This window comes from Populus trichocarpa, chromosome 5, assembly GCF_000002775.5.
Source record: "Populus trichocarpa isolate Nisqually-1 chromosome 5, P.trichocarpa_v4.1, whole genome shotgun sequence".
Classification (NCBI taxonomy): Eukaryota; Viridiplantae; Streptophyta; class Magnoliopsida; order Malpighiales; family Salicaceae; genus Populus; species Populus trichocarpa.
In genome coordinates this window covers 18,221,560-18,245,675 of record NC_037289.2, presented here as the reverse complement: position 1 = coordinate 18,245,675, position 24,116 = coordinate 18,221,560, and the positions used below count along the sequence as shown (strand labels likewise).

The 24,116-nt window shown below is 33.5% G+C and overlaps 4 protein-coding genes across 4 annotated transcripts; 1 reads left to right on the top strand and 3 right to left on the bottom strand.

The window, feature by feature from the left end:
* Window positions 1-240: 240 nt before the first annotated feature.
* LOC7460945 (uncharacterized) lies at window positions 241-2,557 on the bottom strand. Its single transcript, XM_052452686.1, has 6 exons — window positions 2,044-2,557; window positions 1,728-1,845; window positions 1,420-1,631; window positions 1,311-1,338; window positions 1,049-1,157; window positions 241-578 (listed from the first exon to the last, which is right to left on the bottom strand). Exons 1-6 carry the CDS (start codon window positions 2,311-2,313, stop codon window positions 497-499), a joined length of 819 nt encoding a protein of 272 aa, XP_052308646.1. The 5' UTR covers window positions 2,314-2,557; the 3' UTR covers window positions 241-496.
* Window positions 2,558-7,998: 5,441 nt separating this feature from the next.
* On the top strand, window positions 7,999-12,476 carry LOC7469147 (uncharacterized). The gene is made up of 9 exons (XM_002307392.4): window positions 7,999-8,268; window positions 8,454-8,559; window positions 9,408-9,946; window positions 10,128-10,233; window positions 10,318-10,671; window positions 10,783-10,859; window positions 10,941-11,065; window positions 11,270-11,521; window positions 12,068-12,476. The coding sequence occupies exons 1-9, from the start codon at window positions 8,150-8,152 to the stop codon at window positions 12,088-12,090; spliced, it is 1,701 nt and encodes a 566-aa protein (XP_002307428.2). The 5' UTR covers window positions 7,999-8,149; the 3' UTR covers window positions 12,091-12,476.
* A 277-nt stretch (window positions 12,477-12,753) lies between these two features.
* On the bottom strand, window positions 12,754-15,323 carry LOC7469146 (gamma-glutamylcyclotransferase 2-3). The gene is made up of 8 exons (XM_002306591.4): window positions 14,921-15,323; window positions 14,754-14,830; window positions 14,464-14,517; window positions 13,918-13,974; window positions 13,793-13,833; window positions 13,630-13,701; window positions 13,192-13,271; window positions 12,754-13,088 (listed from the first exon to the last, which is right to left on the bottom strand). The coding sequence occupies exons 1-8, from the start codon at window positions 15,216-15,218 to the stop codon at window positions 13,009-13,011; spliced, it is 759 nt and encodes a 252-aa protein (XP_002306627.2). The 5' UTR covers window positions 15,219-15,323; the 3' UTR covers window positions 12,754-13,008.
* Window positions 15,324-15,735: 412 nt separating this feature from the next.
* Window positions 15,736-18,610, bottom strand: LOC7469145 (WAT1-related protein At4g08300). The gene is made up of 7 exons (XM_002306590.4): window positions 18,323-18,610; window positions 18,146-18,208; window positions 17,918-18,034; window positions 16,882-17,119; window positions 16,613-16,771; window positions 16,359-16,510; window positions 15,736-16,173 (listed from the first exon to the last, which is right to left on the bottom strand). Exons 1-7 carry the CDS (start codon window positions 18,532-18,534, stop codon window positions 15,951-15,953), a joined length of 1,164 nt encoding a protein of 387 aa, XP_002306626.3. The 5' UTR covers window positions 18,535-18,610; the 3' UTR covers window positions 15,736-15,950.
* Window positions 18,611-24,116: the final 5,506 nt, after the last annotated feature.

The window sequence follows — 24,116 nt, the reverse complement described above, 5'->3', positions numbered from 1 at the left end:
TTAATATCAAAATGAAATTGAATTAAAATACTAAAAAAATTATTATTTTTTAAAATTTTGGACAAATGGCATTTTAACCTCACTGTCAAAGACCGCCCCCTTGGCTTTTTACAGGGCATGCGGGGTAAGATAAGGTGCGGCCATTCTCTCCATCGGACTATCACCATGTTATCATCAATCAAGAAAGAAAAGGAATAATATCAAGCTAATAACATGAAAACCGCAACAGAAGGATTCCCATTTGTCTGTGCACACAATTGGAACTTGTATTATTATATTATAATAATTAAGCATCCAATCATTTTAACTGAAAGAGTTGCAAACAGAAAGCCAAAGTTATTTACAAACATTTACAATAATAGAAGCAAGGAGGATGCGAGGTGAAGAATCAAAACAACTTGTTTTTCAATTTGCACACAGCTGAGACACTTGAAGCTCCCAAGAAATCCACATCAATTATGATACAATTTGTTCATTCGGATTGGAATGGCCATCTTTAGAGGGCCTTCAAAACAACCTTGCTGGTTGCGTGAATGCCCCCTGCTGCAAGCCTCAATACAGCTCGGCTACGATACAATCTGCGTACAGAAAATGTGTCATAAAGCAAAACAAAATTTGACAAAAAGCTGCTCAAATCCCTAACTAATTCTAAACTAAGGTAATTTATGTGGCCATCCACCAAGCTTTTGGTAACAACATGCAGTTGTGCAGATGATCTTAGCACTCTAATGTCTTCCTTGCTCAGTTAACACAACAATCATTTAGGTGAAGAAGGCATTTCAGCCTATTAAGGGTCTCAGGGACATAATCAAGGTTCATTTGCTTGGATTCCCAAACTAATTTTTCTCAACCAATCCACTAAGAATATATTTTACTTCGAAATGGTAGCAGTAAAAAAAGATTGAAAATCCATTCTTTAGAAATAAAAATAAAGTTGAGACATGCTTCTATCAGACAGCATAGCACAAATTTCTCCCCAGCCTGGAATTTGTGTTCCTAGAAGGCTAGAATTGCAAACGAAGATATTAGAAGATGATTGAATACTCACCCTGCCAAAGCCAGCCCCCAGGTCCCCAGGGTATAAAACATGGTCCCAGCATGCCAGATACCAAACACTTTTTCCAATTTGCTCACACCACCCAGAGCTTTTGCCAAAACTGCAAGTTGCAGACCATATGAAATTGAGTGACACTTCATTTTTACGAAACCCATATTACTTCATCAGAAAAGAAGTAAATTAAATGCACATAATCAGGTTTTCAGCTTAAGAATGAGAAGCACAAAAACATTAAAGTTCTATTGCAACTTACTTTTCTGCAGCTCCTCTGGTGTCAAATTCTGCAAGTACAACATAGGAAATCATGTTACATATACTATATCAAGAATCAACCCATCTTAATAAACAGAGCAAAACATCACCTGTGCCTTTGGGTTTGCTACAATGCATTTAGCCATGAAGTTAGCAACCCCATCCACCACACGTTCCTCAGTCACCACCACATAATTCTCATCATCAATACCACTCCGCTCTTCAACATTGCTAGGAACCATGTCTTCTGTCACCCAAACCCACCGACTAGGTTCTTTGCCATCAACATTGATTAGAACTTCAACTAATTGCATATCATCCCCTAATAAAAAAATAAAAGGAAACCCAAATGAACATCAAAGAAACTAGAGTACTACAAAGCTAAAAAAATCGAGAATCGTGTAAGAACTTAACAAACCTGTAGCCTCCTTAAAAGGGAATTGAATGCCGGTTTCATTAACTGATGCCTGCTGGAGGGATTTAATTTTAGTCAAGAAATTCTCAGAATCCACAGTAGCTACTAGACGGCTGTACAGCTGCAATTTTTGAAAAACAACAAACGCCCATAAAAGTTCAATATAGATTCCGTGATAAAGCTTTGAAATTTAACAATATTTTTTTTATTTGATAATGCTTATAATTGATGCCCACTAATCAGATAAACAGTGCCAGATATTTGCACAAAGGGAGAATTTAAAGATTCATGCTTATAATTAATAAAAGTAATTACATACATGAGGAGGGCAATCGTTTAATAAGCAAGGAGATTCAGATAAACTTTGAAGGAGTTTCAAGTTGTGCTCAAGCAAATCCTTCAAACGCTTATTCTCCGATCTTAAAGACTCCAATTCTTCATCTACTGAATTACTTTTGGTGTCGTGAGCTGATTCATGTTGGTGAATTTCGTGGAGGTGGTGATGTTGGGTGAATTCCATGGCTTTCCAAGCCACGTCAGCCACCTCGATGACCGTCTTCGCTACCTCAACAGCGCCGTGGCCTCCCATGGAAATTTTGGTTGGACAAGGATTTTTTCGGTGCTCAGCGTTGGATGATTTGTTGCGTGTCCCCAGAATCAAGTATAGTCGCGACTTGCGAGTTGCGACGGAGCTCGGGAGGGATAAGGACTAAGGAGGTTATTTTAACATAAATATATTTACCCCAGCCGCTGCGGGTAATGTTTTTATTTTCACATCATATGTGCCCTTCCCTTCTATTTTTAAACAATTATTATTACACAAAAATAAAATATATCAGCTTTTCGCTAGTTAGACAAGGCCCTGTTCTATAGCGCTGTTAAATGAAGATTTGTTAAAATTTATTTATTTAATTTTTTAAATTATTTTAATATATTGATATCAAAACTAAATTTTAAAAAATTAAAAAAATATATTATTTTCATATATTTTTAAATAAAAAACACTTCAAACAAAATTCCTACACTTCCAATACTTTAAATTAAATTACTTTTTTACCCTTCTATTAATCTCTTTTGGTTCATACAAATAGATTGTCCTTTTTATCGTCTTAGGTTTTTGGTTTGTGCATTGCTTCTTCATGTTTATTACGCAAGCTGTTTTTTCAAATTTATTTTGCTTGGTTGTTGTTAGGGTTCTGATGCTTATTCAGTTCCTTTTCCGTTGATGATTTTCTGCTCTCTTTTCTCTGCTCTATTTGCTTTGCCTGTTGTTTTAGCGGTGATATTTGGTCTCTTCTGATGATCTTGGTGTTTTCTGTTTCATGTTTTGCTTGATGTATTTTCGCTTCGATACGATTTCATCTTTTTCTCTCCGCAAACACAAAATCTCCATACCAAAAACCGGTAATCTTTTCAAGAAGCTTGATTCTGCAGAAAACAGAGGGAGAGAAATTGGGACCAATTCCCTTGCTCAGAAGCTGATCCCAAGCCATCACCATGTTCGGATTTCTGCTTTATCTACTCTCCTTGAAGGTCCATCCAGTTTCGATCCCATAATCCATAACATGATGTGGATTTTCCCTGTAACAGAAGTCCATCATCCCTCGGCCATCGCTAAGCTCGGAACCATGTTTGCCGAAGCCTGTCATTTTGCAACTATAAGAAAGCAATTGGAGGGTAATGAAATCCATGTTTTCTGGGTGAGTTGAGGACGATCTTTCTCAATATTACATGCTCGACATGCATGGAGAGCGTGAATTGACATGTTGCTCGCTGAAAGTGTGTTCCAATGTGAAAATTGTTACTTATGTAATCTATCCATCTTAACTCAACAATTTATGTTTAGATAATATTATTTATATTATTTTTTTAATATATTTTAACTTGAAATATGTACAACATCTTGTATTTAATTTTTTTTAAAATAAAATAAAAATAATAAGATTTAAACTTGTAACTACTTAGTTATTAATATACTGATATTATATCAAAAAATCATCTTAATTTAATATTTTAAAATTTTAAAATATAATTTATATTATTTTTTAATCGTTCTTGATTTTAAAGTTATAATATTAAACATGTAAGGGTTTATTCATTAATTTATTCATTTTTTTTTACTCACTCAAGTCGGTATGTACACTTTTATAAACATTGCAAAATTACAAGGGAAAGTATAATCACATAAAAATCTCGATTTTCATGTCATTATAAAACGATATATCTAGCATGTAAATTTAGTAAAACACAGTCTTCTTTTGCATCATCATCAAATAAATATTTTTTTGAGAAATATCTTGAAATGATTATTGAGATCCTTAACTTTATATATTATTATAGCAAGAAGACGATGAGTTGGAGTTTTATTAAAATAAAAATCAAAAGATCAATTTTTTCTAATGAAAAAAATAGTTGATTCTATAGCATTTTATTTATTTATTTATTGGAAGGCTGCAATCTTCTTTATTTTCTTGGAATTTGAAATTTTATTTTTTTATTCCATGTTTAGAATTATGTTTTTGTTCAATTTTTTTTTAAAACCTTATAAAAGATGCAATTTTTATATGAATCTAATGTATTTAAATATAATTTTAAAATTAAAATTAAAATAATTAAGAAAACGATCAAACCTAAATCATTGGACTCATTCCAGCATTGCCTTTAATTTAACATAAAACTACTTTGAATTTATAAAATAAATAAATAAAGAAACAATATATTATATTATATTATATTATTAACAAAAACTAAAGATTATACTTTTACTGTGCAACACCTCACAAATTATTATTTATTGTAACAATATTTTTTTTTTGCCTGTAGTCTTTAAATCTATGTTTTTTTTTTTAATTTTATAATACTTGATTTTTTAAAAATTGAGCTTCATGATTTGTTGTGGTTTGCTTTCTGTACGGTTATTCTAGTCTTATGACCCGTGTTCTGAGTTTAACAAGTTAACCCGATTGACTCAAGTTTTTTCTAATTGATATTTTTTTTCAATTTTATCCTTCAACATTAGATTGATTAAAAATTAGACTTCATGATTTATTTCAGTTTACTTTCTATTAGGTCATCTCAGTCTTATGACTTGGATCACGAGTTTTGTGGGTTAACATGCATTGACTTAGGTCGTTTTTGTTGTATTCTTATTTTAGACTGATTTTTTTTCCAGTTTTATTCTTCAATATTAAGTTGATTGAGAATTGTGTTTCATTAACTTGTTTCAATTTATTTTATATGTGGTTATCACAGTCTCATGACCTGAGTCATGAGTTTGACAAGTTAACTCAGGTTGACTCATATCATTTTTTTAGTTTGATTTATATGAGGTTATCTAGGTATCATGACCCAAATCATGAGATTAATAGGTTAACCCGAGCTGACTCGAGTTGATTTTTTAATTGATTTGTTTTTTCAATTTCATCATTTAAAATTGAATTAATTGAGAATTGAGTTTCATGATTTGTTTTGATTTGCTTTATATGAGTTATCATGGTTTCATAGCTCAAGTTGTGAATTTTACAAGTTAACCTAAGTTGACCAGGGTTAATCTAATATGATATTGTCTAAATATTTAAACAAAAATAATGTCGTCTTGAATTTTTTTAAGTCAAACTACGTTTTTATTTGTCGTTCGAGTTATTTTTAGACTTGTCAAGTCGATCGGGTTAACCTTCACATGATTTTGTTTTATTAGAAAAAATATGAGCAACACTTGGATATTTGTTTTGCATAAAAAATATTAATCCGATCCATAGTGTAATGCAGGGCGATGATCTAGAAAAAAAACTAATAGAAGAAGGGTTTTTATAGTTTCTTTTCATGTAGAAGTTTATTGGGTTGCGCTATTATGTGTTGTACTACAATTGAGTTAACTCCTTTTTTATTTTTAATCCTTGAAAAATTATTCAATTATAGTTACTACACTTTTTTTAAAAAAATTTTATTCTTTCATAATAATTTAGTGTGGTTTTAAGTCTCATAATTTATTTTGGTTTATGTGCTATGATATATTTGCAATGGAAAAAAAATCCCAATATTAAATTAAAGCTTGATATTACAAAATAAAATTTAATTTTATCAATTAAAAAAATTAAAACAACATGGACCAAATTTAACACTAAAATACAATCTTTTTTAATTATTATTCATAGGGCATGAAAAACTATAGTTTAGCCCTTGAAAATCTTACTTTTTCATTTTTAATTCATGTGTCTTGTGACTTTCACGTTTTAGTTTTAAACTTCATTTGTTTTAGGTTTTAATCCCTAAAATTTGAGAAGGAAAAGGAGAGAAAATGTTATGTCGACCATATTCAGATTAATCTTGGTGTCAATGAATTTATCTTTAAAGGATGAGATTAATTGAAGCAGTGATTCTCTTTGAACATGCTGTAAAAAATAGATTGGGACATGTAAAGTTGTTTTTAATTAAGATGGGTTTTGGGTTTTTAAAGTGATTATAGGTTTTTTGAGTTTCAAATGAGTTTATTGAGATTCTTATAATTTTTAGGATATTTTTCAGGTGAAAAACAAGTTAAAAATTGAGTTTTTAAAGTCACAAAACTTGGACATGGATTTTCTATCATCATAGGCGCTTGGAAAGTCAACTAGAAGAAAACACGTTGTTTGCTAAAATAGGCGATACGTCATCTGTCAAAGTAGATAACACATTATTTGTTATGAAAAAAAAACTAGGGGTATGTCATCTACACAATAAAATGAAAAAAAAAAGCAAGGTGCTTTACCTGACCTTCTAGGCCTATATCCATATAGACTTTTTTTTTTCATGAACTAGGTATGCCTAGCCTTTTTCCTAGATAATTTTTTTTTTAATTTCTTATAAGACTTCGATAAAAAAAAACTCTTTAAATCAATTTATAAAAAAAATATTTAAGAAATTATCCAATTATGTCATTGTATTTAAAAAATATTAGAGTTTTTTATGATGTTATCAATTATTTAATAAATAATTGTATATTAATCTAATATGTAGAATTTTTAAAATAATCTATTCATTAATATAAAATAAAAATAAAATATATGATAAACTAAAAATAAACCCTATAAAATCCAACCTTTATTGAACTTAACCAAGGAAATGACTCATCTCCTTTGAATTTAGCCTAGACCTTGGACTAAACCAAGGGAAAGACCCTTCTTCCGCCGGGCTTAGCTAAGGGGCAAACTCAATCTTTCTTGGGTTCAGTCAAGTGAAGGACCACCACTTTCGGTAAAGCTATATTTTAGATTTTATTCTCTCTACACATATTGATTATATAAAAATCCTCCAAGGACCAACAATATTTTTATCGATATTAATATTATATAAGAGATAATATGTAAAAGTCATTTAATAACCAATAGTATTTCCATCCATATTAATACATACGTCAAAGATTATTTTCTATCAATATTAATATATATGTCAAGGATATTTCTCATCTTTAATACTATTAAGGCAATATTACACTTTAACCACTTCTCTCCATAAAAAGATTTACAGGCTATATAAATAAACCATGAATCTTTTAAATAAATGGTTCAAAATCTCTATTTTTATTGCATATTTATTTCTAAAGTATTTTTCTGTAATGTTATTACATTTTCTCTTAAAAAATCATTGACTTAATTGTCGGAGAATCTTCAAACTCACCAAAAATGATATTTTATAGGTATCAGACACCCGTTTCCAGCTATCTTAGCTGGAAATAATAGATCAGATGACAAGAACTAAGAAATTAACTGACTATTTTCTTCGGATCCTAAAGTTAACAACCTTGTAAGTTTTCAATTAAAGAGCAAACCCAGAGTGTGACCAATTTAATTACACTTAGCTTCTTGTATTTTTTTGAACTTCATGAATATCTTTCTTGTTATTGTAATTTTTTTTTTAAAAATTTATTAGTCTTATAGATGCATAAAAATTTCACGCGACAGAGCTTCGAACAATAACGCTGTTATATTCTATTTCTTGGAATCATGATCCGCGAAAAGAAAACGAAACTGAGAACTCTTGAATTTGATATTTGACAGTAACGCCATGAAAGCAAAATATTACCGAAGGAAAGGAAAGCACGCCTCCAAATTCAAATGCACATCATGGGGTAAAAAGTAAAATGATCATTGATGGAAAGACGGAAACACTGACACGTGCAGTTGAGAGGTGTATTATTGTACACACGGACGGCCCAGATCTATGAATCATTTAATCACATAAAACACGATGTCCCATTCCTCTCCGCATTTTTTCCACTTCCCGTGTGTGTCTGTGTGAGTTGAGGTTTTAGACTTGTGTGTAAAAAAGAGCGTCACTTTTCCAAAGCACAGCTCGCGAAGTTAAATTATTAAAAGAAAAGAGGAGAAGAAGAAAAAGAAAAAGAAATTCGTATTTTTTTTATATTTTCTCTCTCTGTAGCGCCGAGAATGGCAGAGGAGATGCAAGAGCAAGGCACCGAGACGGTGAAAAAAGAAATGCTCGACATCGAGTCACAAGTCAAGGAAGCTATGGTCTCTCGCGTTAGCCACTTCAAAGAACAAGCCGAGTGAGTACCCTCTCTCTCTCTCGCTCACTTGCGAAGTTAAATGCAATTATAGGGCTAGGGTTTTTATTGCAGTTGGTGTAATGTAATTGTGTTTGGGATTTGATTGAGAAAGGAAGTGAATTATATTGTTTTGGTGGGTGAAGGATTGAGGAGAACTGTTGTTGTGACTGAATTTTAAATTGCAGCTCTTTGACGTTTGAGGGAGTGCGAAGACTGCTAGAGAAGGACTTGGGATTGGAAAAATTTGCATTGGATGTGCATAAGAGATTTGTCAAGCAGTGTTTGTTTGAGGTGTGTGTGTATATATATATATATATATTTTTAATCTTCAGACTGTCTTTGGTAATTGGTAATTTTGCTTATGTTCATCCCAATATATGCCACTTATTTGATTTTTTTTTTACTTTTATTAAAATGTAATTATTACCATTAGTTTCTTTTGTTCCCGAGCTATTCTATGTCGGTTTACTATTAAAGAAAAGTTAGTTATGCTGTGTTGTTTGTCTGCATTGCTCAGGCGGCCCAGTAAGTTAACAACCGTGTATAAAGATAAAAACCTTTTCTGGAAATCGGGGAATCCGAAAATTTTGGTGAAGTGTTTGATGTATCGGTAATTTTATAATTGTTCATGATATTGGTAGTTTTGAATTAGAGCACTGTGTGCGCGTTTTTCAATTATATTGTACTTATTTTGGATGTTTTACTGTCTAATTTGCTTATGACTGATTCTAGCAGAATGTTTAACTGTTAATCCATGTCTATCTTAGGAATTAACTTTTAACTCTTTCACTTGCTGATACTGATCTCAACCATGTCGTGGACTGTTTTATTAACACTTCCAATCTTAAGAAGTAAGGGATGTAGAGGGTGCATTGGAATCATGACGTGGACTTTAGCTGTTCATTGCTTTTGGGAATTTGAATTAGAGATGTGTGTTAATTTGACAAACTATTTTCTAGAGCTGGGATTCCCAGAAACGGTTTTTGTTATTGTTGCTGCCACTGCTGGTATCATTCCCATACATGCTTTCTGATTTGCAGTACTAGTTTTGATTGTTGATAAAAGGTTTCTGAACTCTGAAATGTTCACTCATTTTTGCTGTTTGTTTCTGACTTGATACTTGTGCCTGTCCATGTTAGTGCTTAGATGGCGCTGTTGCTGACAATGCCTCTAAGGGCTCTCGGGAAACAGGGGAAAAACATGTTGGTTCTCCAAAAGAAGGCACAGAATCACCTGAAATACTAGAGTCAAAAAACTATATAAAGGAACCTTCCTCTGAAGAAGAGGAAAAAATGGAAGAATGTCCTGTAACGGGCCTTTTGACAGGACAAAAAACAACAAAATCAAAGACCAAGGATACTCAAGCAAATGCGATTAAAGTTCCAAGTGACCATGCCTCCAAGGACTTTGGGGGAACGGGGGGAAAACATGTTGGTTCTCCAAAAGAAGGCACAGAGTCACCTGAAAGACTAGAGTCAAAAAACAATATAAAAGAACCTTCCTCTGAAGAAGAGGAAAAAATGGAAGACTCTCCTGTAATGGGCCTTATGACAGGAAAAAAGACAACAAAATCAAAAACCAAGGATGCTCAAGCAAACGAGATTAAAGAAGTTCCAAGTGAAGGCAGCATAAAGAAAGCCATGATGAAACGGGCTTCTTATATCAAAGCTAATTCCGAGTATGTTTTTGTTTCTTTCGTAATGGCTGTCAATTCCTATGGCCAGTCTGGTTCTTTTACTAACCTTTATATTTGTGTGTTGTTTCTGTGCCTATGATTTTTGGTTGAAGCAATCCTTGCCCATTATTTTTCTGTGGTATGATGTGATTTATGGAAGTTTATGTCACCTTTATCCTCTCAGGGAAATTACAATGGCTGGACTTCGTCGACTCCTAGAGGATGATCTTAAACTCGATAAATTTTCACTAGATCCCTACAAGAAGTTCATTAGCAAGCAGTTAGATGAGGTGCATATTCTTGTTTAGGTGTTACGTCTTAGCTTGCAGTCATATCTCATACCACCTAATTTTGCCATGATTATTTTTTATCAGGTATTAAAATCTTCTCGAGTTTCTGAACCTAAGAAGAAAAATCTTAAGAATAATTCTCATGCTAAAGCATCTAAAAGGGTAAGCAGTGAAGAGAGCGCAGATTCTTCAGATAAAGAGAGCGATGAGGAGGAAGAAGTAAAACCAAAGAAAAAGAAAACCGGTGCAGAACGAAAGATGCAGAACGCAGAAGGGTCCAAGAAACGGGGAAGACCTGAAAAGGAAATGAAGGTATCTGCCAAGAAGCGGATCAAGCCCTCGGAAACAGTGTCGGAGGACAATAATAATGACATGGAAGACAGCGGAAATGTTTCGGAAGACAACGATTCTCCATCATCTGCAGAAAAACCACTCAAGGTCTCGCCCCCCACACCCACTCACCTCCTGCAAGAAAAAAAACAAAGAAAAGGACCTTTGTTTAAATTGTAAAATATGGTTTAAGTAAAATATGTTTTGAACTTCTTGTAGAAGAAGGAAGCTTCTACTCCAGCATATGGGAAACGTGTGGAGCTTCTGAAATCAGTCATTAAATCCTGCGGGATGAGGTATTTCTTTTACTTGCCATTTAGACCTAAATCAGAGCGTTGTCAGGCTTGACATTCTAACATTTGCTATTTCTTTTGTAGTGTGCCTCCTGTGATTTATAAGAAGGTGAAGCAAGTGGCTGAGAACAAGCGAGAGGCTCAGCTAATAAAGGAACTTGAAGACATACTTTCTAGAGAAGGACTGTCATCAAATCCATCTGAAAAAGGTGATTTTATTATTGAAACTCTAGCTATATGAACTAGGAATAACAAAAATGCTACTCTATGAACCTAATATTGTTTACATAAAAAAAATTATTTCCAAGTTCTTGTTTTATTGATCACAAGACAGTACTTAACATAAATGCAAGTTATACCTGCTAACATGAATTAATCTAATATAGTTAACTTTTTAATTATTGTATCCTCAGAGATCAAAGAAGTTAGAAAGAGAAAGGAAAGGGCAAAAGAACTTGAGGGCATTGACTTGAGCAACATTGTGACAACTTCACGTAGAAGGTCTGCAACCAGTTTTGTAGCTCCAAAGCCAAAAGTACTAGTTGAAAGTGAGAGTGATGACACTGATGATACAGAGGAGGATGATGAAGATGGTGAGGACAACAATGAAGATGATGGAGATGACAATGGGGGTGTTGACAGCCCAAGTGAAGAGGCTGATGAGGGTAAGTGACCATATAGACAAGATTGGGTCCTTTGTTAGTGGGTGACACTTGGAGGGAAATGTGGACCTGTGACTAGTGGCCCTTTTGCAATTTTCCGTGGAAAGTGTTGCCTTGGATGTGGTCCTAGCACCATGAATTGCAGCACATGTGTTTTGCTAAGAATTATATCAGCATGTTACTTTGATTCTGATATCTAGTCTGGTCGTGTTTTGGATCTATTTGACTAGTTCTGACAGGCTGAATTTAGGTCTCCCGTGAGAGAATTTTGTTACTCAATTTCATAGATGCGGGGGTCAGCCTTCATTTGGCACAGCATACCCTGTAATAATAGACCTCTAAAGTGACTGGACTAGAATCTCTTTGAAACCAGAACAATGTCAGCTAAACTGAGGTGCCTCAATACCTTCTCAAATCAAAGCCTACTACAATGTGTGTAAGGTAGTTGGAATAGATCACTGGTTGAAATAGCTGGGAGAATTATATTGGTTGCATGCCATGAGCTTCAATATCATTTCATTTTTATAATTCTCTCTTTTGCTTATGCAGAGCAAGATGATGGCAGCGACTGAATCCGGTGCAAGCTGACTTGACATGCATGACCGAAGCTTAAACAATTAGAGTAAATGGGTGTATTAGAAGCCTCAGCCATTAGATTATGTGGGTGTGTTATGTGTACTATACTCAAATTTATTTCGTCAGACTTTTTCTGGGTGTAGGAATAGTTAGCTTTGATGGGAAATTTGCTTGCGGCTATGCCCGTTAGGATATGTTTATCGCAGCAGCCTTAGTGACTTGGGGAGGGTTCTTCTCTGGAAAACTTAGCCTGAATTATAAGCTCAGATTCTTGTATATCGATGTAGGCTAATTTCTGCTACCAAAGATTTCCGATCGAAAACATCAGAATTTGACGGCCCCAGGCTCTTTGGCTCCGAGTTGAGCTAAATTTGTTTATCAACATTCCATGAATCAAATCATGCGTGAGTCCGTGCATTTCGGGTTCCATCCAGCTCTATGCTAGACACCGTCTAAGGGATCATTGTTCGGGCGATGTGATCTTTACAGCAATTGTTTTGGGATGATTGGAATTAATTATATTATCCAGGCTGTCCATCTTAGGGCAACTCCGAGGGCTCTCGACCAGGCTAGTCTCTCTTCCAAAGATTTTGAGATCGGCAACAATTTGATTGTTCATGACAAAAGGATGAAAAACTCAAAACTCTACCCACGAGAAATGGCTCTAAAACTCAATTCATTTAAATAATCGAGTCCCATAGATGTTTCTTGGCCGCAAACAATGATTGCTCCAATTCGAGGAATACATGGATCTTTAACCATCTTAACGGCAAAAATCCAAGGACGGCATGGTATTTTTATGCCTGTTGTTCATAACTTCATATTTATCAACATCTTTTCTCTGGGAAAGTTGGCTACAAATAACCGCGCTGATTCAATTAACAAGTAGATCTTGAAGCCTGTTATCCAGGGCATCAGGAATCAGCCAGCCCTGTCTCTGGACGAATGCGCCTCACTTCATTTGCAAGATCAATTACATGCTTGTCTTTACATCCTAGGTGAAAAAGGGATTGAAATGATTTTTCCTTCGCAGTAATAACTAACAAATAAAAAAGAACCAGACTACTGGAACTAACTAATAGAAGTTAAAATGTTACCAATTTGAAGAAGAGCCGATTCAAGGTGGAAGAGGTAGTCTCTGTTGGGTCCTGAGGGGCCTTCAGCATAAAAAATCTGTCTGCAAAAGGACAGAATTTGAGAATTACTTGCAACTGAGCTTTAGATCCAAGGAGAGAACTCAAGCACCACAGCCCAGTTGAGCAACTACCAGCAGAGTAGAATTGACTAACCAGAATCAACTTTTTAGGCCACAGTAATTTAATATATGTAAGATTTTTAATAATTTCTCCGGGCTTTTGACTATTCAAATACATGATATGGGATCATAGCATTTTCTCTGAGATTTTGATCATGAGTCGGATGTGCTTGTATATACACAGGAAGGATTCAAGATTTTGTGAAATGACATGAGGATTTGATCAAAGCAAAAATGAAGCACCTTTTAGAACTGAAATGCAAAGATTGAAGATGCTTACTTGGCTATCTCTTCGAGAGGTGCAGGCCCCAAATAGTTTTGATTATGTCTCTTGTCTGGAGATCCTATATATCTGAAATAAGAAATTGTTAAATAGAACTGGTTAAATCCCAATGTGACGAGTGCGAAAAAGATAACAGTTGGTGATGGTTTTTGCCACTTACACCATTACTCCTGAAACTGCTGGAGTTGTAGCAGCAGGATCCTGAAAATAGATTTCAGAACATGCCTTTACAGCTGTAGGGCTGATGAAAATAGAATAAAACTCGCACCTAGAGTTAGAACTTACAGTGAAAAAATCAAGATATGCCTTCTCATCATACTGTTTCTCTCTTACTTCTAAATACTGTATGCCACAATGAGAAAAAGAAAAACACTCTGTTAAGATATATTAAGCAGGAGCCTAAGAAAAAGGGTTGAGATAAATAAGCTCTGAAACAACAGCTTGAAGTGAAAAAAACTATACAGATGAGACACATTAAAGCACTTTCCAGCATCGTTGGAGGGTGAGAACTGTGCAATTTGCAATTGATGGATTCAATTATTCAGGTATCAATTCCAAAATACAGATGCACCATCCATGATCCCTCTCCACCCCAATCTGAATACAAGCAAAAAAAAAAAAAAATGTCCCCATAACAATGCCACCACTGTGATATCACGGTGTATCAGTTTAGTTGATCCCAAGCTAGTGCACGATGTGAAAGAAAAAAAGACTCTGTTCAATAGCTGAAATGTCCAAGAGTACAAGTGTACAGGGACAATAGAATAAAAGGTCTCCTACGAACAAAAGAATCAGAACAGCAATTCAAGAAATTGAGTAGAAAAACCATACCGTCAGAGCTACTTCTTGATCTTCTTTCTTGGAAATCTTATATGCAACTCCCCACTATAACCTCGCAGGATAAAAACAAAAAGAACCCTCATATCATTTGATGATTTTTTTTAATCCACAACAAAAAAAGAAACATAATTGACAACAAAATGTTAAATGGCAATGGGCAAACTCAACTCTCACTGGTTTATTAATAAGAGAATCAGCAATTTCGTTTATCTTATTGCGTAGCTAGCCTTTGAAAGCAAATAGAATTGCTAAACCACCAAGAAAATGTTGAAAAAACTCACACAGACTTCCCCATCAGCAGGTTCTAAAGTCACAGTCCTTCCTGGATACTCTGGTGTGCCTCTATGGTCAGTGCTGCCTATTACCAGAACAAAAATCACCCAGCAATACATTTCACTAACAAATATTCCCTACAATATATTTGTATTTACGAGTAAGAGAAATAAACCTTGGTAAAATACACGGCGATATCCTTTGATTAAACCAACGACACGATCATCGTAGTTAAAGCCTGCTTTCCATATTAGAGACCCATATCCAAATACCCACATCGCCATTTTTTCCCTTTTCGTTCTGCCTCTCTCTAACTTCCTCTCTCTAGAACACACAGCAAGGAGGGAGATCGAGAGAGAAATTCGCGAAGCAAAATGATCCAATTGTTGAGCAACTAGAGCAAATGGGATGAGGGCTGTTTGGTGGATATCGGATCCAATAAAATCTTGCGTCTGAGGATAAATTGGATCCATTTTACTGGATGGGCTTAATTGGCCCAAAATATTTTAAAAAACAAACAACACTTCTATACTTCTCACCATCTTTTTAACCTGTCTTGAACGTGCTTCTTGTTTGATGACCAGAGGAGCTTTTGTGGGAGGGGAGGGATCTTGTCTGAAAGTCATTTCCTTGTACTTTGTTCTTGGACGACTAGGTTCTAATGCTCTTATTCTTAACAGCCAATAAAAACTTGGCTACAAAGCTTTCAAGAGGTTGATACTCATCCCATAATAAAAAGAATGTATACGGTATAAGATTCAGATTCTCGAGTGATAACGCGAGAGGTCATAATCTCTCTCTTGCCATATATGTTTATCTTCAAAGCAATCTTTACCATGTTCATACATTTTATCACATCCAAGTCACTGAGAACTCGATTCTTTTCTATTATCATATTGTTAGCTTAGCGTATGCAATTCAAGCAAGCTGGCTAGATATAGATTCTTGATGTTTCCTTTCCAGATATCTTGAAAGACTGCACCGAGAGTATATCCGAAAGTGTCATAGCAGTTGTTTATTAAAATATTTTTATTTAAAAATACATCAAAATAATCTATAACCACGTTAACGTCTCAACATACATGGACTAAAGAGTGATACATATTAATTTCGGATAGAGTTTCTTCCACTGGCAAAGGGGAGAGGGGAGAGATAGAGTGTGTGTGAGTGTGGTATCTTTTGAACGTAAATCTTTTGAAGAATCTTCAAGATTTGGGTGGAATCTTCGACATTCCATCGTCAGGTCCTTGGATGCTATTTGCAAAATTGATTGATGATGATAGCTTAGTACTACTATCTTTGATAGGCAATTCTTGGGTTCCAGTTTTCTCATTTGTCATTTGCAATTTCGATGAGTTTATCCTCTCCTTGCTTTTGCCCCACACCACTGTGTAAAGCCCCCAAACTATCAGAACGGCTCCAATTATACTGCAATGCAATAGATGCCAACAAACAAATATATATACACATTAATACAAATAATGTTGAAATCCTTGAGGTCATAGAAACATAGAGTATCACATTCACAAAAGAAAAAGATGATTATTAACTTAAATTACGTAAAAATACTGCACCCAAATTTTTTTTTTTAAAAAAGACAATTACATGTATACCTTCCAAGGTGGATTTGCTCCGCTAGAACAAGGGATCCAAGAGCTGCAGTGGTGATCATGCAAAGAGGGCTAAAAGAAGTTACAAAGACAGGGCCTCGTTCCCTTATTACCACACCTTGCACATAATATGCAATTCCAGAACAAACCACTCCCTAATTACATGATTGAAGGTGTTAAAAAAAAATAAAAAATTTGTTAAGAAACTATCCAACACTCACCTGAAACAATGAATTAAGAAAAACATATGTACTCACAGAGTAAGCAGCAGCAAGAAGCCGAGAGTCAAAGCCTATCTTCCAGGCACCCATGTCACGTTCCATAACAAGGGACACTGCTGCACCTTCCACCACGCCCATCACGCATATCAATGCTGTGAGAGAAAGCTCTGCTGGGTATTTCTTCAAAGTAAATGACTGAACCAAAATCGACACATTTCAACAAATCTTAGTATTAATTTATGTCAAAGCCTTCTACCCTCCTGTAAGAAACTATACATGAGCAGTAAAGAGAAGTTAATACTCACTTGCAATATGAAGAAACCTGCCCAGGCACAGCAACTACCTAGGAGCATTAGTGTTCCGGTAAGCAGATGCTGATTACCGGATTCATTGCTTGTTCCATGGTGAGCTGCTCCATGTGATCTTATAAAATCGATGACCGGACCTTTGTACAAGGTCATAACCATTGCTCCTGTGACCGTGATAACAGTTCCGATGGCCTTGGCTGCGCTATGTAGCTTCTTAAAGTTTACTGTCTCCAACCTATTTATAATATAGCATAGCATATTTAAACAAAACAAATTTGTTTAGCTTAATTAGCTCTTCCATTAATTTGCTCCTTGTGAATTTTATTCAATTATGCTTGAGCATGCATTATACTCTTTCCCATCGTGCATGCTAGCACGTACTATCCTTTTGTGATTTATAATTCAAACATGGATCACGCTAATTAAATTGATTAGAATGCTTTTTAGAGTCACGTAATTAACTTGTTTTAAAAATATGTGAAATCAAAAGGAGTCGTACTAATTCAAATTATGATATTTTTTTTTATTAACGTACGTGTACCTCGACTAATCCCACGGGTTCTGAAGTTAACAACCATGTAAGCCTCCAGTGACCATCATATTAGTAACCACATGGCTCGAATATGAGACCACAGGAGGAGTAAACTCCTTAATCTCAAATTCTTATCAATGAGCCATCTACTAGATAGTTAAATCATGATATTTATATGCCCATGTATGAGAGCGTCATGAATACATGTGGTAATTTTTATTTCACACAACAAATTTTGCAACATACACACACTTTTAATATTCATGATTTACCGTCTTCGTTGTTATAGCTAGCACCGATTATTTTTGCAGTACAAAAATATTTTTTTAAATAAAATTTAAAATATTTTTAGATTATTTTAATATACTATATTAAAAATAAATTTTAAAAAATAAAATATTATTTTAATATATTTTTAAATAAAAAAATATTTTAAAACACAGCTGATAACACTATATATACACGTACATGAGGAGGTAGCGATTTATGACTTCAATTCACCTGAAACAAAGCGCCATCAGAAAGGTTATAGCTGGGAGGGCATTTGTTGTAGCAGATGAAAATGTAGCTGAGGTGTATTTCATCCCCAAATAATACAAATTCTGATCAAGCACTGGCCTGGTAATTAATTTCCAGTAAAATAATATATAGTTAAACATACGTATGATATAGGTTACATTAATTATGAAGTATAAACACAAAGATCCAGGGAGCTTTTAGGAGCAGTACTCAAGAAAACCAAGCACCATTATCCTTAGGAAAATCGAGAGTGTCAACTTTGGCCTTATTTTCCTGCCAAAAAGAGAAGGAAATATGTAAAAAACAATCAGAGTTGAGCAAAATTAAAGTGAGAAAATTGGAAATGTGATTCGGGTGTGAATTGGCTTGTGGGAGCTAGAAAGAGACCTTTCAAGAACAAAGGCAAAAGGTGCAATAACAAGCGTAGCAACTACGTGACGGTACACTGCTAGTATGTAATGACTCATGCCATGTTTCAGAGAAACCATGGTGATGATGTACATTCCAGCATATCCAAATTGAAGGGAGACCATAGCCATGTAATGTTTAACTTTCTTGAGCCCTAGGCACAGCTTCTCACATGGGGTTTGGTCTCCCATCTGATCTCTATGTATCTTCCTAACTCGATCCCTCTGTATCCCTTAATCACTCAATACTTCTCTATGCAAAGACTGAAGCAAGAAATGGCCTTCTTTATAGTCAAGAAAAGCTAAAGCAACGCGATGCCAATATTTGTCCTCTACGCTTAGGGCACTTACTCTCACTCCATTTTTAAGAAGATTCCTTTATCCATTAACTAAGAACACTTGTATTCCTAGCAACTAGAATCCTCGATTTGGGGTGTGATCTAGAATCCGAACAAAAAAAAAAAAAAAAGATGAAAGTTTCTGTGGATTAATTGATTTTTATGTATAAAACATCCCCCCCCCCCCTGCTGCTTTACAAATTTGTTAATTTATAAGCAGTGGCGACTCTAGACATTGACCATCAAATGAAATCTAGGTTTAGTGCTCCAGCATGAAGCCTGCAGAGAGTTCTGTGGTATACATTGAAGAGTGAACACCATTTCTAAAAGATGTCTGATTGTATTTTGACCCTAATCATAGCACTAATTAAAAGCTAGTGGAAATTAATAACGCTGCTAGAAAATTGTATAAAATGCATAGATTATTGTATTTTTATGCACGCATCTCGTGTTTTTTTATATATGAAAAATCTTGGTTTATTGTTTTAGTTCCTGAATAATATGATATATATTTTTTTTCACGAGTTATCTGGAATGTTATATAATTCCATAAATTATTCTTATTTCGTTCCTGTTTTTGGACCCACGATCGAGTTTTAGCCCCAGACGTAATTAATAACATCAATATTCAACGATGTTTTTGGCACTGAATTTGCCTTTTAAGTTTCTCTCTTGGTTCCATCTAATTAATCTGTACTGAGTTTTATATATTAAATTAGATAGGCTTTCGGTTAAAATCATCTGAATTTAAATGAGACTTGACTTGATTTTTTTGAAAAATAATACATTTTTTAAATAATATTTTTTTATTAAAAAATTCTTGAAATAACATTATTTTAAATTAGCAAGATATTTCTTATTTAAAATCTTGCTAAGATAATTCCTGCTCCTAAAAAAAAGGCTACAAAACTCCTGTTTCTAGCTCTTTAATTCCTTTGGGAAAATTCATAAGAAAAAGAAATTAATTAATGTTGGTGCTATCGTGTTTGGATTCCAACGAAAAAACTGGTCGGTGGAATCCCACCGAAGAACACGTGAGAATGTGAGCATATCTTAAAAATCATCTTCTTCGTGGCAAAATGAAAAGATGTGGCTATGGATTATTTCCCACCGCAAAACATGGATCAAGTTTTTACTCCCTTTTGTTTAATGGGATAGTTTCTTTTCTTATCTCTCATGCTAATTATCTCTTATCGATGGATATAAAGTCATATGTATTATAAATGCATTTTTACCGATTCATGGGTACGTAAATCAAATATTTAAATCTGTTTGTTTTATCGTTTTGAAATTGTTTTTGAAAAAAATTAATTTTTTTAATTTTTTAATTAATATTTTTTTAATATTTTTAAATTTTTTTGACGTGTTAATGTTAAAATGATTTTAAAAAATAAAAAACTATTATTTTAATTTATTTTTGTGCAAAAAACCATTTTAAAAACTAACCGCTACTATATTTCTAAACAACCCTAACTAGATAGGTTTCACCGCATAAACCCAAATGATTTGGAATCGGATTGTATAATCAGAAATAAAATCTATGAAAATATAGTAGAATGGATGATTTGTGATAGTTTATTAACTTCTCTCGTCCCTCTTTTGTAAATTGGAGATTAATTAGGTTCAAATTAAATTTTTCTTAAAAATGAAGAAGAATCTCTTGCCTCCGTTTCAAGCATTGCCAACCTTCTATGTATTTCTTTCTTTTGCCTTTTTTTTCAAGCATGGTTTTGTAACAAGTGTAGGTGTTCCCTTGCTATTATTTTTTTCTCTCATTTTCATTCTAATTGTAGAATATAAACAATAACAACTAAAAAATTGATTTACTACAACATAATATTCTATCGATGTAAAAGTTCTATTTTCATTGGTATAAAAATCATCGACAGATTTCTTGATGGAAACATATTGTCGATGAGTGTCTCATTAGGGATTTCTGAACTGTTGATAATTTAGTTGGTGATTTAAATGTTGACAGATAGGCCAACAGAATATTCATGTCGGTGATAAAAATAGACGCCAACCATTTTTTATCGACCTATCTATCGGTAAATATTATCGACTGCTCATCGATGGACTAACCGTCAGTAATATATCATGTATCATCGACATAGTCAACGACAAACATGTTTCGTCAGCGAATCCATTGGTCTATATCAAAACGGTTCATAACTCTCTATAACTCTTCGAGGAAAATGGGTTTACGAAATCACCAACATATTTTTTTTTATGCCCGTCGGTATTTTAGTAATTTGTTTTTTTTGAAATACTATTAATAATTTGATATCAAATAGCATTAAACAACTAAATGAAATTGAAAAACACATTTTATATCATTAACTTAACTGTAAAAATCAATTACAAATATCTATATACATTAAAAAGTAGTTGGAGCTGCAGGTGGAGTTTGAGGGGAAGGAAAATCCCATGAAGGTCTATAAAAGGGAGGATAATGATTGGACATGTATGCCATCATCTCCTCCTATTGCCTTCTACTTTGTTCTTCATACTTTCTCTCCATTTAAGCCTTCAGGGCACCAATTTGTTCTTCAACAAACTCTTCAACGACTAGTGATGGTTGTCTTGAGTTGGATTGTGGGTGCTTATTATTGAGACATTACAACCCGATCTCATATCTCGGGTCGTAGTCATAGAGATACTATAAACTCAATTTCTATCGGGTCTATTGGTTGCTCCAACCTTCAATCATAACTCCAGATCGTATTTTAAATGGGTTGAAAAGTCCTCTTAATGTTTGACATGCATGCTGAAGTTATATTGTTCCTACAAAAAAAAAAGAAAGTAAAAAACATCAACAAAAACTTTAGTCCAAGAAATATATAAAAGATTTCAAAGTTTACTTACAACAAATGTCTCAGCTCGATTGTCCACGAACCGCTGCATATTTTTTATATGTATCCATCCTCCGTATATGTGTTTCTAGATATAACTCCATTAGAGTCGGCCCGCACCCAAGCTGTGTAATGTAAAAAATAAATAATTAGTTAAATATTGTCACAAATAATCATAATCATGGTCTTAGTAAGAGCTTTGCATGCTTAATAAAAGGAAGCGACCTGCCAACATGTTTGCTAATGGAACAACAATAAATCTCCTTGTTTATATTCGAGGATCCACTTCATGAATGCATCTAAAATTTCTCCACACCTCAAAGGCATTTGGCTAGACTCTTCTCTTAGCATAGGTGTGTGTGTCATATTAGAAATCGCGTAATCAGGTTCAAAAGTTCATTAAACTAAAAAAAAAAAGGATAAAAAAGATTATTAATTTACAAAAAATATAAACTTTACATGTTAAAACTTACGTAGTTGCGCTGTGATTTTTCCAGACTTGCTTAGCAACCCCAGACTCGCGTAACCTGGTAGATGGAGAAACTCAATATGGATCAACTAACTTATCAAGTTGAAATACATCATCTCCCCTAGCTACTTCATCGTTTTCAACAACTTGAACACGACTTCTAGTTTTGGTTTTCACAATGAATAACTAAACAACTATGTTATGATCCTTTCTAAGAGAATGAATGTATATGTAACATAGTTGTTGGTATTGTTTAGCAAATACAAAAACATTGTTAATGTTGCTAGGTCTATCTTTTTTTATTATTTTTGACCAAATAATGATAAGGGTTTACTCTAATTTCTCTATCAGTATTATATCAATAACATTTGAATAAAAAGATTCTATTTTACGCCTTGTGATATTGCAATTCAATCATCTCTTTTAACTTACTATAATAATCAACTTCAAACTCATTGAAAGTTTATCCATTAACACAAATCCCATCATCATAGATATTTCTATCATCTCCATACTCTTCAGTATGGAAGACATACTCATTAAAGAAATACTTGTTATAGCACTGAATTGTAATAATTTCAAACCTTTAACATTATCTTTTATGTTGTATATCTGGTTAAAAATAATAATTTAAAATAATAATTAAATGAACTCCACTTTTAATTTAGTATTAAATGATTCAATTGTCCATGTATTTAAAATAATTTTTTAACAATTTAAAAGAATGATAATGAAACCCAAACAGTACTGCTGGAAGGGATTAGTAAGAAAACGATGTCATCACTTTCAGCCTCATAAATTAATGGATTCAAAATAAAAAAAGGGAAGATGTTTATTGCTTGTCGTATACTATCATAGAAACGTACTTATCTTCGAATATTTACATTAAAATTCTTTTTTTTTTTCTCATCGGAAAGGCTATATTATATTCATATTCTTGCACCTACCATGAAGGAAAATGCTGGCATCCATGTTTTCCACTTGGATCCAATCAGCGTTGATATTATGATGCTGTTTTCTGTCAGGTCATTTGGGTCCACAAGCAGCATTATAGTCTACGCCTCTACGGAACCCGATTTATTTTTCTGTTTTCTTTTTCCGAACTCGGAGACGTCCGGCAGGAGAATATTGTATTGACGGATGTATTTGTTTCGGCATTTTCTAGGGAATCGGATTGCCGGGCTTATAGTATATCTACTCGGCAGTTGACGCATGCTCGGTTGTGAATAAGACTAAGATTTTTTTAACATAAAAAATGTGTAAATATTCTCAATATATTTTCCAGCATAAAAAAAGTTTAAATTGTGATAAGATAATTTAATGTATATATTTAATAAAATAAATCATAATTAAATGTTCTACTTATACTAAAAATTAAAAGATATTAATAAGGTATAACTAAATTACTTCATTATTCATATGAATAATAAATTAATTGATTTTTTTTTTCAATCGAACTTTTCTATATCCCAATTAGAATAATTAAGTTTGAAAATATGATAAAAATATAAATTTTAAAGATAGAAGACTAAAAAGTAAAACACATAGAAAATATATGTCTAACTTAGTATCAACAACAATTTTTATTTTAATTTAAAATATTTTTTTTTGTTTTTCAATCTTTGAATTAGAGAGAAGAGATAAAAACTTTTTTGAAAATGGAAAGGAGAGAAAGTGTTTTGTTGATATTGATTCTGATGATGAAAAAGATTGATCTTGGTATCAAAAAGTTCCATTCATTCATAAAAGTTTCATTGTAATGTTATTTGACCTTCACCTTGCTTGAAATAGCATAACTAGGTTTGTAAAATTTTATTAATTTGGGTTCATTTTTATTTTTTCAATCCCTTTTGGGTTATTTGATGCCATAAATAGATTTATTTAGATCTTTAAAATGTTTTTTGATGCGTTTTCTAGCAAAAATTAATTGATAAATAAATTTTTGGGTCTAAAAATATCTTTCTGGATTTTTAGGTCATTTATGTGATAGTCGGATTCTAAAAAGACAATGATAAGTCATCTGTAAAAAAATAAAAAGCAAATGATAGATCGTTCACCTCTTAAAAAAAAGGCCAGACACGCGGGTTTTGCCTGGTAGGCTCATACACCTTAGAT